This window comes from Prinia subflava, chromosome 16 (genome assembly GCF_021018805.1).
Source record: "Prinia subflava isolate CZ2003 ecotype Zambia chromosome 16, Cam_Psub_1.2, whole genome shotgun sequence".
NCBI lineage: Eukaryota > Metazoa > Chordata > Aves > Passeriformes > Cisticolidae > Prinia > Prinia subflava.
The window spans coordinates 7,827,229-7,846,545 of NC_086262.1; the positions used below are offsets into that span (position 1 = coordinate 7,827,229).

At 41.4% G+C, this 19,317-nt stretch overlaps 1 protein-coding gene across 4 annotated transcripts in view; it reads left to right on the forward strand.

Annotated features, from left to right (window-relative positions):
- The window catches only part of ACSL6 (acyl-CoA synthetase long chain family member 6), a 62,533-nt gene extending 43,929 nt beyond the window's left edge, over positions 1-18,604 (forward strand). For 3 of the 4 annotated variants that reach the window (XM_063413586.1, XM_063413585.1, XM_063413582.1), the window contains exons 11-21: positions 2,265-2,342; positions 4,772-4,906; positions 5,970-6,104; positions 7,886-7,981; positions 8,800-8,872; positions 9,276-9,364; positions 9,910-10,026; positions 10,283-10,426; positions 11,153-11,254; positions 11,846-11,917; positions 13,948-18,604. In XM_063413586.1, the coding sequence (XP_063269656.1) occupies positions 2,265-2,342; positions 4,772-4,906; positions 5,970-6,104; positions 7,886-7,981; positions 8,800-8,872; positions 9,276-9,364; positions 9,910-10,026; positions 10,283-10,426; positions 11,153-11,254; positions 11,846-11,917; positions 13,948-14,088 (1,182 nt within the window). In that variant the 3' untranslated portion in view covers positions 14,089-18,604. Of the gene's footprint in view, positions 1-2,129; positions 2,208-2,264; positions 2,343-4,771; positions 4,907-5,969; positions 6,105-7,885; positions 7,982-8,799; positions 8,873-9,275; positions 9,365-9,909; positions 10,027-10,282; positions 10,427-11,152; positions 11,255-11,845; positions 11,918-13,947 lie in introns of all 4 variants that reach the window. The other variant, XM_063413587.1, reaches the window with a different exon arrangement.
- The last annotated feature ends 713 nt before the right edge of the window (positions 18,605-19,317 follow it).

Sequence of the window (19,317 nt, forward strand, 5' to 3'; positions counted from 1 at the left end):
GTTGATGTTGAAATTACTGCAGTCTTATTACTTTATCTTTGAATTTTCTGAGATTTCCAGACCACTGGTGTAAAGAAACTCAGACATGAGATGTAAGAAATCCCCCTGAACTCACGTGTTCCAATGTTTGCAGGACTGTGCCTCCACAGTGTGCAGGATGAAATGCCAGTGCTGCACTGAGGGCTCCTCAGCATGGAGCTCTCCAAGGCTTCTGTGGCAGCAGGAGGGACAAATGAAAGCTGAGGTGTGGAGAGGCCAGAGCTTCAAAGGGCAGCAACGTTTATTTTGAAAGAGCACTAATTTAGAGCTGAGGGAACTTGGCATCTTCCAGGACTGGTCCATAAAAATGGATTTAGTATTTGCTGACAGCAGTGGGACCCTGATTAGTCTCAAAGGTATCAGATTGAGACCTAAGTCTGGTGTGATGGTAAATTTGTTATCTCCAGTCACCAGAGTATTGCTGGCAGAGGGTAAATGCCTCTTGCTGTTCCACAAGATTTGGCCAATGTCTGACCACAGTAATGAAATAGAGCAAAGTGTGAAACACTTGAAAGTAGTATAAATTAAAGAAATAAAATGAGAAGTTCTGTGGGTTGTTCTTGTGGCAGTTTTGCTTAGTTCAGTGATTTTTACAAACTGAACATATTTTCAAATCCAGAGCTTTATTATAAGATTATTCTCAAATACCAAGAAGCTGTTTGCATTTTTACATTTATCTGGACAACTGTGCCAACTGTGAAATGCTATTCAGTGGCATAATTTTGCTCTGATTTAAAATCAGATTATTTTGTCTGGGCCCTTACAGCAGTAATAAAATAAAACCCCTGGTTGATATTAAAGGTTTTGCATTACTGTGCTTGCAGAAAATGAAGCCAAATTGAAATAATGTATAAATAGATCTGCAGGCCCTAATGGCTTCATTCAGACTGACAGACACAATAATATGAAATGGGATGCTGAGAACACCCACATGGTCAATGGTGTTTGACTTTGGTAGGTGATGGTTGGGAGGCCAAACCCAAATCTGACCAGCCCAGATTTAACTTCAATAAAAGATCCCCTGAGGGATGAACTCCTGTGTCTGCCTCTGCTGTATCCCAGGTCACGGGCTATTGATTCCTTCTGAGCAGAGGAGGTGCAAGTGGGTATAAACTGTTAATACTGTGAGCTGATAGATTTTTATACCCATTTTCCACTAACCACTGGCCTTGATGCAAATTATTGGGTAGTCAACCTTTGAGTTTTTATAATCCATAATATTACACCAAGCTGTACCCTAGGAAATGCAGGTAGAAAGGTTATTTGCTTTTAGGGAATGGGTTAGGTAAGGCTCTTGGGGCCTTTGGTTACTCCAGCCTTCAAGAGAGAGTTAAAAACTTGGCAAAATCAAGTCTTCGGCCACTTTTTTTTAATAATTTGACCAACCTTCTCTTTCCCCTGTCTGTGGGACAGTCATAATGCCCTTAAAATCATATTTTAATCACTTAAAATTACAAGAAACACTAACAGAAGTAATTAGTTTTTGAAGCCCAAGATCATTGGTTTTCCAACACATTCTGATTCAAATCAATGATTAACCAAAGGAAAGAAAAAAAATTGCTAATTTTGGCTCTAGTAACACTGTGATTCTTGAATGGGCTGTATGCAAAGTGGGAAAGTGCTGCTCCTGCAGAGCCCTGCTGCTGTCCAGGAGGCTCCTGCAGGTTAGCACTGGGATCCTGGGGGCTCCTGCAGGTTTGCGCCAGGATCCTGCTGTCTGCACACAGCTGAGAGCACAGATCAGGGTCTCGGCACCTCCTGGTAGAAAGCAGTGAATAAAAATTGGATTCTCCATCAGGGTGAGCCTCCATTCCCAGCGTGAGCTGAGCGGATGCAATCTGCCTTCTGCCAAGGAGAACCCTCTCCATTGCCCTGTGTGTACATCTCCGTGCTCTTTACTCCTCCTGCTAACTGAGCTCCATGATGCTGTGGCTTTAACGCTTCCCTGTGTCTGCCGCTCCCTCCTCTCTTGACAATCTTTACCCTTTTGCTCCTCTGGTGCCATTTTTCTTTTTATTATTTTATGACTTTCTTGTTGTCTTCCTGTCAGTGTTTCTTTCCTTTCTGTCTCCCATGCCCTTCACCTGCAGAAAGTGATCTTTCCGAGACAGGACGATGTGCTCATCTCCTTCCTGCCTCTGGCTCACATGTTTGAAAGAGTTATACAGGTAAGAAACCTGCCTGAACTGACGAGGCCTTGTGGGGCTCCTTGTGTTTTCTTCCAGAGTCAGTGGTCTCCTACTTGTGAGGATGTACACATTTCCTATTTGCCTTTAGCACACATGTTTGAGAGAATGGTACAGGTAAGGTCATGGTGTCAGTGGAAATCATCTTTTTTTCCACACCACCAACAAAAAAAATAAAATAAAATGAATAAAATACTAAATAACAAGCGATATCTTGTAGCACTAAAAAGGCTTGTACTCCAGAAGTGCCATGTGCAAAACACCAGAGCCAAGGTCTCAGTGACATGGCTGTGAGTCCAGAGCGAGGCCAGGAGAGTTTCCCAAGTTCTCCAGCTTACACCTGGCTCAGGGACTGAAAAATAGCCCCTCAGCAATGAGCCAAACTGATTGCTCATTCAGCTCGTGGCTGCTGCTACCTGAGCAATTTGTGAGACAGCTTTGCAAAGCACTCTAGGATGAGGTGCCATGTGAATCAAGATAATTTCATGCCATTTTCTACATCAGCTAAAATGATTTTATTGCATAAATACCATGATCTGCATAAAAAATCCCCAACCTGGCAGACACTGAAAAAGAGGAAACTGAGATCATGGTGTGAGACACGTGATCCTCCTGGCAGGGCAGCATGCAGGGGCATTCACTGGAGCCTGTGTCCCCTGGGAATAATGACAGAACTGACTCCATGTCTCTTTGGGGAAATAAAACAGGGTGATGATTTATGCTGCAGCTGGTGAGTTAGGCACGTCAGGTGAGACAGCCACATCAGGTCTCCCAGCCTGAGAAACTGCAAACTTAAAATGGATCCAGTATGTGAAGATTGGATCTGGATCCATCTATAACTCTGTACTTTCTCAGGGAGGCCTGTTCCAGGCTGAAAGCATACCTTCCGAGTCAGGCAAGCAGCTGAATATAAACCTCCCACTTCTTAGTAACGTCTGTGCCAGAAGTAATATATTTTTTCTGTTAAAAATCTCACAAATTGGAAATAAAAGCCTGTGAAAGATTTGGAGAATTGCAGCACAGCTTTTCTCCAACTACAAAGCAACTTGGTCAGTGTGCCAGCACTATTCAGGCAAACAAAAATATAATTATTCAAAATTAATCTGATGGGAGGCAGAAAGAAATTAGAAACATTGAAAATGCTTTCATTTCACAGTATGTTGTTGTACTGAAAGGGACAACCTCCAAAGGATATCGAGATTTTTCCTCCTGTCTGAAATGTCTTATTAATATAAAGATTTTTTCAAAAGGGCTAAAAAGTAATTTTCAAAAGCATTCTGAACAGCAAGCACTGCATCAGTGTTCCCAGTTTTAGCCAACATTATTCATTCCTGGGATTTAGAATTAAAATCATACAGATACATTCTTCAGAGCTAAAAATTTCTAGTTGTTATTTTCAATTCCCGATGACCACATTGGTAACATTTTCTTTTTTAAATTCATGTGCAGTGTAAAGCACAGATTCAGCAGTGTGATTTTCATTAAACCCACATCACATGTGTAAAATTCCTGTGGTTTCAGCTGATGGAGACTCTTAACTGCCTGACAGAGCAGTGAGAGCAATTTGGTTAGTATTGCAGATTTTTAGGAGCAGCACAAAAAAAGTGGATGTATCTTAAGGAATTTTGAACTTTTTAGTTATCTGGGGAAGACAAGCCCACAAAAGGGAGCTGAAGTTTTCAGTCTACTCAGGAAGGCTGGGCTCAGCTCTGGCATCACAGCACTTGGCTGAGGACGCTTTCTCCTCCATGCACTGAAAACCATGGGAGAAGTGCTGGTCTCCAAATGTTCTTCAGTGATAAAATGCCAGTTTGACCCAGTCTGTGATGGCTCCTTGGCAGGGTTACTGGTTATCAGTAACCAGCTACCAGTTGGCTCATGGCCAGCAGCCCCTCTGCCCTATCCTGCATACTGAGCTCCATTCTGATCTGAGGAAAACATCCTGCATTGTTTGCAAGTACAAGGCTTCTGGATTTGTAGTTTCCATACAAGTCAAGCACCTTTTATGAAGTGGGCTTCTGTTTCTGGGATACAGGATCAGGCACTGTATTTCTAACGTAGTTTATATTGTTGTATTTAAACAAAACTAAAGTATTAACATCTAAAAATTGGATGCTGCTCCGTGTCTTGTGATGTTTCTTACTTTGTATTTCTGTATTGATGATAGGTCCTCATGCTGTGGGCTGCTATGGGAGGGCTGGGCTTTAGGAAAGTTCTGATCCAAACTGACCACAACTGGGACTTCTCCATCCCCATATGCAGGGGATAAAGGGAAATCCCTTTTGAAAACTTTGATTCCTTGTTCTTCCAGAACAAGTAGCAAATTTGGCAGATGCTGAATTGCCAGTACTGAAAAATGCCCAGAACTATCTGGATATTTCCATTCAGTGCAAAATTTATTGTTACTTTACTGTATTTCCAAAGTCCCATTTTTGCCATATTGAAGAGTTGAAATTCAGAAAAGGTGCTGCTGCGCTTGGGAGGAATGCTTTGCTTTGGGAATTGAAAGCAAAGGGGTTACATGTGTTTCTCTTTGTCCCCATCAGTCTGTAGTGTACTGCCATGGAGGGCGAATTGGCTTCTTCCAAGGAGATATTCGCCTCCTGTCTGATGATATGAAGGCACTGCGGCCAACCATCTTCCCCGTCGTGCCACGGCTGCTGAACAGAATGTATGACAAGGTGAGTTGGATTTTGATTTTACTCATTTTGGAACAATGGAGTTTATGTCCCTTTACCACTCATGTGGAAGAATTCCCTCAGTCACAGAGATTTCTCAAGCAGATTACACTGTTTCTGCCATGCTGCAGTCACATTCTCACCCAGTGTAATGGATACAGCTCCCTCAGAATGTAAGCTTGTATCATCACTTACACAGACTCCAGATACAGCTATCATGTATTAATATGAAATCTCTCTGTATTACCCTCCTACCCACTAAGCTTACCAGTGATGTTTCTAGAGATGTGGGATTTTTTCATCACAGAAACGTCAGTCAAACCTGGCTGCACAAGGAACTTTTGTGCCCTTCAAACAGATTTGAAAACAAATCTCTCATTCTGGTGGCAACAACAGCTGGAAATCAGAAATTTCAAAATGCCTTTGAGGATTTAGGCAGTGTAAATGTGACAGTGGCTTTTGGATTTAGAAATCTTTAAAACTAAAGTGAAGGTATTGCAAGGTATTTAAGACAGGCTTGTCTGGTCATCATGTTTGACTAACTGGGAATATTTATTCCTCAGAAGAATTACCTGCTAAAGACAAGCTTAAGCACAAGCTACTGATTTATTTTTTCCCCAAGGTGAGGGCTTCTATGCTTTATTAGGGGGACAGGCACTGGGGGTTTCTCATTTGTTGAGGTTGGGTTCGTGCTGGTGCCTGATTAAGCTCAGGTAAATGCAGCTCCCATCACCACACAGCCACCACTGATACCTGTTGGTGTTGCTCATTCCCTGTTGCTCAGGTTGCATGAACTTCACTGAACAGAAATGATACAGTAAGAGCAGCCCTGTCAGTCTAGTCAAAGGCTGCACCACCTGTCTTTTCCCCTCAAAGGAACCACATACACAATAGGGAATGGAGTGAAACACATCTTTCCTTTTTCCCCCACTAACAAACCCCAGTGTAGCCTCGTTTACCTGTGCTGCAAACGTAACTGTACCCACCTGGCTGGGCGGGTGTTGTGGGGAGAACAGGTGTTGATGTGCTCCTGTGACACTTCATCTGCCATCCTGTGCTCCTGCAGATCTTCAGCCAGGCTGACACATCCCTCAAGCGCTGGATCCTGGAATTTGCGGCCAGACGGAAAAAGGCTGAAGTTCGAAATGGCATCATTAGAAATGACAGTTTGTGGGATAAACTTTTCTTTAATAAAATACAAGTAAGTGATTCAAGAAGTGAGTCTGAAGTCAAAGAACTCTTGTTTCTTCTAGCAATGACTGGTTTTTTTTGACAAGGGAGTTTCAGACAGTAGGAAAAATTTCTTCATGGATAAGGTTGTCAAGCATTGGAACAGGCTGTCCAGAGCAGTGATGGTGTTACCACCATTGAAAGTGTTAAAAAATGGTGTGGATGTGGCACTTAAAGACATGGTTTAGTGGTGAAGATGGTGCTGGGTTGATGGTGGGACTAGATGATCTTAGAGGTCCTTAGAGGTCCTCCAGCCTTAATAGTTCTCTGATTCCGTGATGTCAGTGTAGTCCACTTGCCTGATGATGAACTGTGGGCAATCACTACTCACTAGTGAACAGTGGAATAATGGAACTAGTGGAAAATGGAATAAAAAAGGGAACTGAACACAGTTTGTTGCTCCATTAAGTTTTGACATATTTATGTTTATGGTTTTGTTTTTAAACACTGCATAATATCAAAATTTCAGTTCTCTTAGGGATAACTTTCCAGAGGGAAATGGAGAAACACAAGGCAGGCTAAGATGACATTTGCCACATCCCTTTTCAGCAGCACCGATGAATCACTAATTTATGGAATAGTGCCAAAATCTTTTTGCATCTCTCAGATAGAACTGTGCCCCTGCAGGGGAGGAAAAGTATCTAGGGATGAAATTCAGGAAGGGGGTCGTGAAAAGAGGAATCATTGATCAAAGAGCTGCTGCTCCAAAGTTTTCTGCAAAATCTCAACAAATAGGATTGGATTTAGGGTTGGGTTTCAGTTGGGTATATTCAAACTTGCTTTTCCTCCTAGGAAAAGAATAAGGTTGTAAAAAGAATGCACACATGAATCATGGTTTAGCAACCATGAGGAAAGAAATCAGAATGCCCTTCTGTTTGCCACACATCTCAGCAAAAAAAGAGATTAAATTGGCTTTAAACCAGTCTTTTTGGGCTCTGTACGACTCCAAGAGGCTTTAATTACTTCATTTTTTTAATCGGATGACTTATCTGGAGACATGCCACTTTATTTTTAACTAAAGAAACTGACTGTACTTGTGGTCTGTGGATTAGTTGTCCTCAGTGTGCAAAGATAGCAGAGTTCACCCAGCCAGGAGCGAGCCAGGCTGCATATTGATGCAAGGGCTGGCGAGACAGGCAGACTCAGTCAGCAGTTGTTTTCTTTTGTGCTGGGTTTTCTTTTTTACTTTTAGAATAAAGAAAAGGAAATGAGGGGGGAGGAGAAAGAAGTAAAATGGGACACAGGAATTGATGTAATACCCTCCAGAAATATTTGAAGGTCATCTGCCTTAAAAAAGGGACAACATTATTTTAGAGAGCTTGGGAGGCAATTCATTAAAACTGATGAGGTGTAAATAAGCAAAGAAGACTGGATGGGGGAAGAGTCTGTTTTTCCCAGCAGTTCCCAGAGCCAGGTCTGCAGCCTGCCCAAGCACAGCTTTCACAGGAGCCCAGGCTGAGCAGCTCGTCCTGCCAGGGACGTGGGCACTCCTGTCTCTGTACAATGAATGGAGTTTTATTCCTCAGGAAAGCTTCAAAGCTAGTTCATATTTCCATACGTGGCCACATCACACAACCACAGAATGGCTGGGTTTGAAGGGTCCTTGAAGATGATCTAATTCTGACCCCTTGCCATGGGCAGGAAATCCTGCACATCTATCCTAGAGAGAGGATAGCTTTTGTGCTAGCTTAGGGTTTTGCCATCTGCAGTAGCTTCTGATGCTTTCTTTTGTTTCCTCCTGCTACCAAACAGGCAAGTCTTGGGGGGTGTGTCCGCATGATAGTGACGGGCGCTGCCCCCGCGTCCCCGACCGTCCTGGGCTTCCTCCGCGCCGCCCTCGGCTGCCAGGTGGGTTTGTGGGGCTGTTCAGGGGTGTTCACCCACTGCTAGCAAGAGAACATGTGGTACTGAAGAAAGGAGATGTGTCAGACCCTCAGAACTGCATTTAGGACAGCTGTACCAGGATGGATCCAACTGCAGGGCTTGGGGCAGCCATGGAGTCCTGGTACTCCCAGAGCTCAGTGGGGTGGGAGCAGCAGTAACAGGCAAGAGATGTTTTCACTCTGGGCATCTTCCAGAAAAACTCCATAGGCTCATCCCTCCACACTGAGTGGTGCAATTAAATGTGTTTGTGCAAGTGCTGGGAACTTCATTACATGAGTTTTATTCTATATATAAATGGAGAGAGCTAATCTTCAGACATCAGCCTAACCCACTTGAGATGTCCACTGCATTGTTTCTCTGTGATGGGAAGCCCAAGGCAACTGAAAAGTCTCATTTGAGAGCCTAAAATTAGTCAGGGGAAAAAAAAAAAAGGGTGAATTTTCAAAATGTCCCCCCAAAAATACCTTTTTTCCCCACTCATAAGTTCCTCTCATAATGTAGCATATGTCCTGACTCAAAGGCTAAGTGCTCAACTCATCTTCGCCCTATTTTCAACATCACAGATCCATGGTCTTTCCTAGTTATGTAAATGGAATTCTGTACACAGTAGGAGCCAGGGACAGTGTCCCCGTGGCAAATGGGGACATTTGATACACATTAGACACACATTGCAGCTGTGGGCTCAGCTCACAGGACCCTGCAACAGAGGACAATGCTTTGGATTTCAGTTTGTAATAGCGAAACCTTTTATGATCTTGTAAAGATACCTGTCTCTTTGTCAGGTTTATGAAGGCTATGGCCAAACAGAATGCACAGCTGGATGCACCTTTACAACTCCAGGTGACTGGACATCAGGTAATTATTTTCTTCCACCATTTGAAGAAATAAAAGGAATGCACATTCCTTTAGGAAATGATGGACTGTAACATCAAGGCCAGGCTGGATGGGGCTTGGAGAAATCTGATCTAGTTGAAGGTGTTCCTGCCTTTGGCAGGGGGTTGGAATGAAATGAATTTTAAGGTCCCTTCCAACCCAAACCTCTCTCTGCTATTTCAGAATAGGTTTTATATCCAAAGAGGAGGTGTCGGTATTTAGTTTTAATAGTGCAAAACCTTAATTAAGGAAGTTATTTCTGCACACAGACACAGCTCCTGCAAGAACATCCAGTGTATCTACAACTATGCAAGTAACTAATGATAAAATGCTAATTATTGTTTATAGGAAAGATGACAAGTGACTTCATAACTTTGATTTCCAGGTCATGTAGGAGCCCCTTTGCCCTGTAACTTAATCAGATTGAAGGATGTGGAAGAACTGAATTATTTTGCTTCCAAAGGAGAAGGAGAGGTAGCAAATCATATTTTTATATCAAATTCTCACTAGTTAACACTGTATGAAGTAGTTTATAGAAGCATTTTACCTTTGTAGGATGCATGGTTGCTGATGTGTTACATAGTGCAATCAGGAAAGGAAAATGGCAGTTTAACAATAGAGCAGCAAAGAATCAATGAAAAAGGAGCTGTGGCACTACTTCCAGCCTGATTCCTTGAACTGCTGAGACTGAATTAATTACTTCAGCTAAGAACAGCTGAATTGCTGTGATTTCTACATTGCTGTGATTTCTATACTACACAAAAATTAAACTTATTGAAATAACTGTTATTTTTAACTGCAAATGGAATGCAAATCAACTTCAAACAAACCAGTTTTGCAAATGCTACTTCATATTTCCATTAGCTTGAAAAAAATCCATAGATGGTTTAATAACTCAATCTATTTTAATTTCATGGAGCACAGTCGTTAAAATATTTCAAATTTTGTGAGTTACTATTTAACTTGTATTTATAGCAGAGTAAGAAAATAATTCATCATCACCCCTGGTTGTTTTGCAGATCTGTGTGAAAGGACCCAATGTGTTTAAAGGTTATTTGAAAGATGAAGAGAGGACAGCTGAGGCGCTGGACCAGGAGGGCTGGCTTCACACAGGGGACATTGGAAAATGGTTACCTGTGCGTACTGGACACACACAGAGTTCTTATAGCAATTGTATTATCCCATGTAAACTTTCAAGCACTGAACTTAGGTCTCCAAGCAGGTCTATCTTTACAAAGGATTAAGTTTATATTTGGCAGAATAAGCTTGATATATCAGGGAAGCATTTGAAAGCACAACAGGCAATTGAAAGTTCTGTTAAAGATAGACTGCTTGCTGAGTTTCTGTGGTTAAATAACTTCTCTGGGAATTCTCGTTTCTTTCTCCTAACAGAATGGGACCCTTAAAATTATTGATCGGAAAAAGCATATATTTAAACTTGCTCAGGGAGAATATATTGCACCAGAGAAGATAGAGAATATCTACATCCGCAGTGACCCTGTTGCTCAGATCTACGTCCATGGGGACAGCCTGCAGGTACAAACCAAGCTTTCAGAAAATCTTACTTCACTCTTAGTAGTTAGAGGACAGAGAGCTGGGCATGAGTGAAGGGAAAATGTGAGTGGATCATGCCACATTGTCTGCCTCGTGCTCTGGAGCTGGCTGACAGGCAGGCAGGAACTGAGCTGCTGGTACAACCTGAGCTGCTTAGAGAATGCTGTGGCAAATAATCAAGCCTTTAAGTTGGCTTTGGTGTTGGTCTTTGGGTCTCCAATGCTGTCCTTTGCCACCCTGCCTGTGGTAAGCCAGGCAAAGACAAGGCCACTGTTGCCCCCCACACTGCCTGCCCATTCTGACCAATCTTATTCTGTTAATTTGCACATTTGTACACACACCTACAGCTTTTGAAACCGTGGCAATTCATCCTCTGCATTTAAGGCTCACAAGCTTGAGCCTTCCCTTGGCATCAGAGTTTGCCTGGGACTTGCAGGGCCATGTGCATTATTGCTGTCCAAGAGGAGCACAAACCCAACTGAGGGTATTAAAACTGTTGGTACGTGGACAGTCACATCCAACCTTTTATCTGACAAAAAGGCACACACATCAGAGTGTACTTCATGATGATATGTTAGCAAATTATTGACATAATTAAACAAGAACTGGTAAACATGCAGAAAGTCAGCTGACTTGTGTATTCACTTCAATGTAGAGCCTGGAATGTGGTTCAACTTTCACTTGCAACTCTTTCTCCTTTACCTACAGGCCTTCCTGGTGGGAATTGTGGTGCCTGATTCTGAAGTTATGCCAGGTTGGGCAAAGAAAAGAGGGTTTGAAGGAACATATGCAGAACTCTGTAAAAATAAGGTTTGTATCTGCAGTAAGACTTGGTTTTTTGCTGTAGCATTATGTGTGCACAACACTGTGTCTGTCAGAGCTCAAGCAGCATTTGGACAACATTCTCAGGCTCATGGTATGACTCTGGAGGCTGTTCTGTGCAGGGCTGGGAGTTGGATTCCACGATCCTTGTGGGTCCTTCCAGCTCAGGGCATTCTATGATTCTATAAAAAGGACCTCAGTCTTAAACACATGCTTTCTAATACTGAGGAACTGCATTGGATCACATCAGTGAATAGGGATGCCACTGAGCCATCCCTGTGATGTCTGCAGTGATTCTGCATTGAAGTCTGGCAGATGGCTGAAGGACTGTAAATTTAACAGCTATGTCACATAGCTGGTTTGAAAATAGAACCTTACTTCTCATACCAAGGAGACACTTATCATTACCACACTTAAATGTAATGTTCTATACACACAATAGAATTCTGCTAATTACATATTAACTGTTAATAAGGCACTTGAACTTTAGTCAGAAACACTTTTTGGTGAACAGTGAGCATTAATTGTGTGTAAGGTTCACTATGGCAGCTCATGAGGAATTTCTGTGTTTTAATGCAGGAACTGCAGCAAGCGATAATGGAAGACATGATACGGTTAGGGAAGGAGAGTGGGCTTCACTCCTTTGAGCAGGTAAAATGAAACATCGTTCAGTGTGCTCAGACAGGCAATTTGTCTGTACAGAAGAGGGATTTGTCAGCATTTATGATGTTACTACAAATCTTTTTTGCAGCTGTACATGATATTTTTGGAAAGAGCTTTATTGCTGGCAAGTTGTATTTATTCCTTTGGAAAAATGTATTTGGTGTGATTGTGCTTCTCACCCATTTTTGAAATTTGAATTAAATTTAGTGAAAGTTTTGGGTGCAGAGGTGAAAATCTAAATCAGGGACATGGATAATCTCCAGACTGACAACCAGAGGTCAAGATCAACATCTGTAGGAGTCTGACTTTTCTGGCACTGAAAGCTCTTTTAGAAATTGGGTCACTAATTAGTATTCTTATACCTGACCTCGAAATGCTGCTGATTTCTTTATTTTCAGTCTGGGCACTAGTTCTTTCCTGCTTGTGTAAATATTTCTGCAATATAGCTACAAACACTTCAGAAGGGAAGATCTGAAATCAACCATGGATTGCATAGCATTAAAAACACAGAAAATTGCCCATTTTAAATAATGGATAATTAATTTTATTTTAAAATGTTAAATGCTTATTTCTGTTTTAAAAATGAACATCGTTATCATTACATATAATTAGCCAGGGCCTTTTTGCTTTTGTTTAGACTGTTTCTGGGTGATAATTCTAGTAAGTAATTCACCATATTGGAGTGGAGCAGAAGCATCATTAAACATAACCCTGTTATTCTTAATTTCTCAGTTACCTATGCAAATGAAATGATAGCAAAAAGAAATCTATTTTAAAATAATTCAGTATAAAGCATAGTTTTTAATGCACATAATTGTCTGTGCTAATAAGTCTTATTTGCCTCTGCCATGGTCTTCACAGTGTGAAATATCCTCAAGTAATCTATTCCACCAGCATTTTCAATTAATAAGGTATAAAGTAGTGAGGAAAGCTCTGTTATCTTTCTAAAAATTGGAATAAAATAATAATAGAATAGAATAAAAAAAAATTATATGGTTTTCAAAACTAAAGGGCTTCAAAACTTCATCTCTGTTGCAATATGTAATCTTAAACCCAAACTCTGAGCCATATACTGTGGCTAATGTTCGCGTGGGATGGGATCCTGTGTTTATGGGGATACTCTTTGTCATCCTCGTCCTTGTCTGCAGCCTGGATCTCAGTCTTGGGAATGACAAGTGTGGCTTCCATAACCATCAGCTTCCAGGATCTAAAAGCTAGTGCAGCAAACGGGAGCATTAACAGCGTAAACACTGATCTTTGAAGGATTGCATGGGGGCAGGACCTGGACCATGAAGCTTCCAGGGAAAAATGAATCACATATCTAAAGAACAGAAAATGGATTTGCAGCCTATATTGCTGCAACTCCCAGCCAAACAAACTGCAAAGCAGTCTGGCTTGGGGAATCACAGAAGCAGCAGATGGCTGGGGAATTTTGTCTTAAACCCGTAGACTCTGACCAGTCACGCAGCAGTTTTCTGCTTTCTCCCACACCAGCACGGGAAGGAAAAGCTCACTCCCATCTGTGCTGCCAGGCTCCCCACTGTGCTCTGAGCCACTGCCTCAAACAAGGGCAGCCTTGTGAAATGCCATTTGCACAGGCTAAAAGATTTGTATCACTTTAATTAGCTAAAGACGATCATCACGTGCACGCTTCGTGCCTGCAAAGCTTCATGATAATTTTGCAAGATTGAATCAAATGCTGTTTACTTTTGCAGTGGGGTTGATGTTTCCCTGCCCTTGCCCTCTCCCCCGCTGCCTTTCAGCTCTGTGAAAGTGCAGTGATGATATCACACTGTCTTTTGTGTACTGCCTCGCTGTGCTCTGGCCTTGCTTCCATACAGAAAAGAAGTTTATGCACTCATTCTCTTCTGTGGGCAGGGGACAGAAATCCTGGGGACTCAGCAGAAGAGTGCCCTGGATTTGAGGCACCACCGGAGGGAAGCACAGCAAAAAAGTTAATGTTTATTCAGTGTGATGCCTGTAACCTTTGCTATAAATATATTCCTCTTTTATTTTAGGTCAAAGCCATTTATATTCACTCTGATATGTTCTCGGTGCAAAACGGTTTGTTGACACCAACATTAAAGGCTAAAAGACCGGAACTGAGAGATTACTTCAAAAAGCAAATAGAAGAGTTATATTCAAGCATCTCCATCTGAAATCACGGGAAGAATCTTCTGAGTAATGGACTTCATAGCAATATTAGAAAAATAGTCAAAAAGTACAGAGCCAGGACGACACTGCTGAAATGGATAAGCATCTGAATCTTACATTTGAGCCTTTCATTTTTCTAGGATTTCATCACTAACTGTATCTTCCCTTCTTTTTGCCATCAGGTGTGATACAATTTCTTTTTTACTCTAGGTACACAGTAAGGCACTACTAAAAGTTATGCTAAATTGCCACAAAATATGCAGAAATTTCCATTTATGACCAAGTAAATTATGGAAGCATATCTTATAAATAACTATAAACATTTCTAATTAAAATAGGGAAAATTTCAGGTATGTCTGTTGATATTTGATTGTATATAACCTAATATATTAGGAAACTAAAATAATAAATAATTGAATAATGTGGTCTACCTCAAATAATCAGTGATTGATGGTGAAAGTAAAAGTCTATTTTCTCTGATTTGGAACTTCAAGCTGGATATTGGTTCATATAGTGATAGTTATTAAATTTTTCAGGACATAAATGACATGGATTTGATTTAATCATTGATGACTTAACAGCCAGAACAGAAATAGGAAGGAATTTCCCACTATTTGTACTTAATAGACCTATTTGTATATGACATCTAATGGATTAAAGTTACCTTGAAATGACAAGAACAGGGTAGGAAGCAATAGCACAGAATTCCCTCTACTTCCTTTTCATCCAAATACTTTGTCCATGGTATGCAGATTCTGCATTAGGGCTCCTTTAGTCCAGTGCACTCACAGACATCTGAACTGCTCAAACTGAAAAGGTTTTGCAAAAGCATCGCTGGCTCTGTGGTGGCTTTAGGTGGGAGTTCACGATAATCCATATGCTCCCAACCCCTAATTTATTACTTCACATGCTGCTAATACTACATAGTCCAGCGGGACTAACTCCCTTTCAGAAACAGAGCTAAAGAAATGGAGCACAAGGAATAAGCTGTGGTTCTGGATGGGGCTTAGCGAAAAGAAAGGGTTTGAGAGAAGGTCAGCCTGAGGTGCAGCAGTGGAGGGCATCCTTTGTCTGGCCATGCAAGGGGAAGGAATCCTGCCCAAAAACCTGATGGAAATGGGCTGAAGGCTGTGTTAGCCTTGCTGTGCAAGGTGTCACCGTATGGCAGAGCAGTGGGCGTGGTGGCAAAAAGACCTGTTATGGGAACCTCTTTATGGGCAGACACCTGGAAGCATCAAGTCCCATTGGCATCACTTCCAATGGCCTCTGGAATAACCAGCAAGTTGTCTGGATAAAACCTTCGATTTCTGTGGTCATCAGAAAGGGGATAAGTCTGACATGGAGTAGGAACTGACTCTAGAGCTCCTCTTGGTACAAAGCACGGTACAAGGCAAGGAGAAAACTGTCATGTCAAGTTGCTTGAATACTTGGACTGTTGATGGCTTCTTTCTGCTAAACAGGGTCCTAAATATCTGTGTATTTTACTAGCTGATGTTTGTCGCACCAGTGCATACTAGCATGGAGCTGTGCCTGCTAGACCTTTGCTAGGACAGTGGAAGCACACTTATTCTCTCTCTTATAGTGGAATCCACTGTAGATTTTTGAAGCTAAAAGTTTCAATTTTTAATCTAAACAATATCTTATTTTCTCTCTGAAGTTCTGTTGCATGCTTCCAAATGAAATAAATTGAATTAATAAGTTAGTGTTACACGAAGACTGATTTATTCCAATGATTTCAGAATAAAATGATACATAAAAAACCGTAGCTAATATAATGACTCAAACAATGTGGCAGTTTGATTTATCAAATGTGCGTTTCACCCCTTTATGCACCTGACTCCTCATTTGATTTCAGTGCAATGACTCATATCAGTCCAAAGCAAGTAAAGAAATAGCTGAGATCTGATGGGATCATCCTTTTTCACCAATGTATGCAGCAATAGCACCCCTGGGGAATTTGTGTGCACCACGTCAGTGGATGATAGGGATTATTGCATAAAATCTGGCTCTTTTGGTCAAGTCATAAAGGATTTTTATCTCAGTGGAGTTTAGTTCATATCCTTTTTGTATCAGCCAAAAGACAGTCATTCCATACACAACCTTCAAAGCAATGGGGAATTAAATTCAGTACATTTTCCTGTCTGTTTTAATGCAACAGTTTCAAAATAAAAAACCCCAAACCCTAGACACCGAAGTAAGTAGAGAAAAGCTATTTTTCACTGATTTTTTTTGCCATTTGAATTTAATTTACTTTTCTCATAAGATGATTTCAGGCTTTTTGAGACAAGTAAACACTGTGTAAGTATAGAAGGTCCCAATATGAGTTTATTTACAGTTTAGATGGCTGTTATTTTTACATATATGATGCTCAATAATATATCTATATTCTTCTTTTGGTGTTTGATGCAAAATGTCAGATGCACTAGAGCCAAATACATGGACACCAAAAGAATAAGAAAGAAAAAATGCAGACTTGGCCACACTTGGATGATGCAAAATCAGAGTTGGTTTTTGGCACACCAAAAGTGTGAAAAATTATATAAATAAACCAAAAGCTCTCTTTTACACTTGTATAATCAGAGTTTCCTCTGCAGGTCACTCTCTTGCCATAATCATAACGATGTTGTAAGAGATTAACACTTGAAAAAGAGACATGCATAAGGCATGAGCTAGGCTCAATCCTGCTTCTCTTCAAATTCCAGGAATATTTGTTCTGAATTGAGCTTTCTTAAACTGAAACGCTTCTTGTGACCACCAAGGAAAAATCTCCAGGGCTGTCCAATAACCAGGTGGTTTTTTTTGTTTGGTTTGGGGTTTTTTGTTTGTTTGTTGTTTTTGTTTGTTGTTCATTTTTTGGTGGTTTTTTTTTTACCTTAAGATAACTAATTACAAAATTAGTTTCTGTTATTCATCTTCAAGAGTGGCAACTCTTTTTGCAGTCAATTTTACAGTTGCAGTACTGCATTTTTGGACACGTTAAACATGGGAGGTTCTTCCTGGGCCTGGTGCTATGCCTGTGGAATCACTGCAAGACTCTCTTATATATAAACAAACACAATAGAATACATTTTTCTGGGACAAGACTCTTGCTTAGTTATATATTTTATATGTTCTTTGCTTGATATATTGCACTGAGAAAAATCTGTTCTGCCAAAATGCTCTAAGTGTGAGCAGAAACCAGACCAGAGTCTTTAACCCCATGTGGGCAGGAAATACATGGAATAATTCTGTCCTGAGGCCCATTTGCAGGTTAAAATGCTTGATGCACATCAGGTGAGATACAGATGGTGAATTTTTGTTGATAAAGTAGCATTTTGCAATCTGCCCTCACTGTTAGTCAGTATCTATCAGCAACAGTGAGGTCCAGTCTCATTTTTGCCATGAACATAAAATTCTTGTGTGTAACAAAATAATTTGACCTTAACGGCTGGAATGAAAAAATTAACTTTGTTTTTTTTTTCAGTTTTACATGTGTTAAAAGCACAAACTGCTGATCTATATGTAAATAAATGCTACAAGATGAATGTAAAATGGGAAAGAATATACTATTTTTGCATGGTAATAGGTTACTTAAAGACCTCCTGATGCCTTAGAAAAAAATTGAAAAAGCAGTTTATTTAGAGGCAATTCTATTGGCATACTTTTTGTATCTTTAGTTCACTTTGGTTTTCTCTGGGGAAAAAAAAATCAGAATGAAATCTTTGTTTCTTCTTGGAATTGATGTTCTTTAGTGTTTTGCACATTTGGTGGTTTCTATACCACCTTTGCACCTGTGATACAGCAAAGCTTTTCAGAGAAGAAATCTGGATGCCTGTAGCCCAGAAGTGAAAAAGGTTTAGATCCCTTGAATTCTTCCAAAGAAAAATGTTTTCTGAGGCATCTGGAGTCCCTTTAAGCCCTTCATTTTAGCTTTTTGTTATGTATTTAAGCAAAGTAAAAGCAGCCAACAAATGAGGCATTTTGGTAAGTGTTGCCTATTGTATTTTCAACTGAAAGTGAAGGGGAGTAAAATTTAACATATACATTTGTGTAAAAAAAATCCTAACTTATTAAGAATTTTTCAGTTTTGGTATATTAGCATGTATATCAAAGAGTCATCTATGGAAACTTTTGTAAAGAACTAAATTCTCACCTTTCTCAAAACTTCTCATAAGATTTTCTTGTGGACTGACATAGAATAAAAACTCTTTTATAAAATCTGTTGTTCCTCCAGCACTTTGTCCTCACCATCGTATGAAGTCATTCGGAATGTGTGCCTAAACTAAACTTATTGTAAAAAAAAGGAATTATGTAAAATAATGATCAAAACCATACTGGGACATGAGATTGATTTTAGCAATCTCCTATGAAAACGAATTGTTGCGAAGTTCTCTGAAGATGCAGCAGTCTTTCTGTAATGGTTTCCTTTTTTTAATTTTAAATCAATAATAATATAACCAAATGTATATGCTTGTTTAATAAATTGACAATTGGGAATGCATAGTATTTTTTCAGACTGTGTCTAAACGAATAAAGTTTCAAAGCATTCGGGCTCTATTCCGGTTTTTGTGTGCACTTGTACCTCCCTGTACTTGGATATCCAGAAATGCCTGGAAGTGCCCAAAGCCAGGCTGGAGGAGGCTTGGAACAACCTGGCGAAGCAGAAGGCGTCGCTGCCTATGGCAGGGGCTTGGAGCAGGACTAAATTTGGGTCCCTTCAACCCATATCATTCTATGATTCTATACGCTCTATTTTTTCAGGTGACGAAGCAACGAGATTCCTCCTCTCTACAAACTGACGCTGAAACACGGGGTCGGATCAGTACAGGGATTATGACACACACGATTTATTTACTGCATTTTCACACACGAGCTTTTCCCCTGTGAGGGCGGTGAGGCGCTGGCACTGGCTGCCCTGGCGGTGTTCCAGGCGGGGCCGGCCGAGGCACGCAGCCGCCGGAGCGGCTGAAGCTGTCCCTGCCCACCGCGGGCCCCTCACGGGGCCCGTCCCTCACGGGGCCCGTCCCTCACGGGGGCCGGTCCCTCACGGGGGGCCCGTCCCTCACGGGGCCGGTCCCTCACGGGGGGCCCGTCCCTCACGGGGCCGGTCCCTCACGGGGGGCCGTCCCTCACGGGGGGCGGTCCCTCACGGGGGGCCGTCCCTCACGGGGGGCGGTCCCTCACGGGGGCCGGTCCCTCACGGGGGGCGGTCCCTCACGGGGCCCGTCCCTCACGGGGGGCGGTCCCTCACAGGC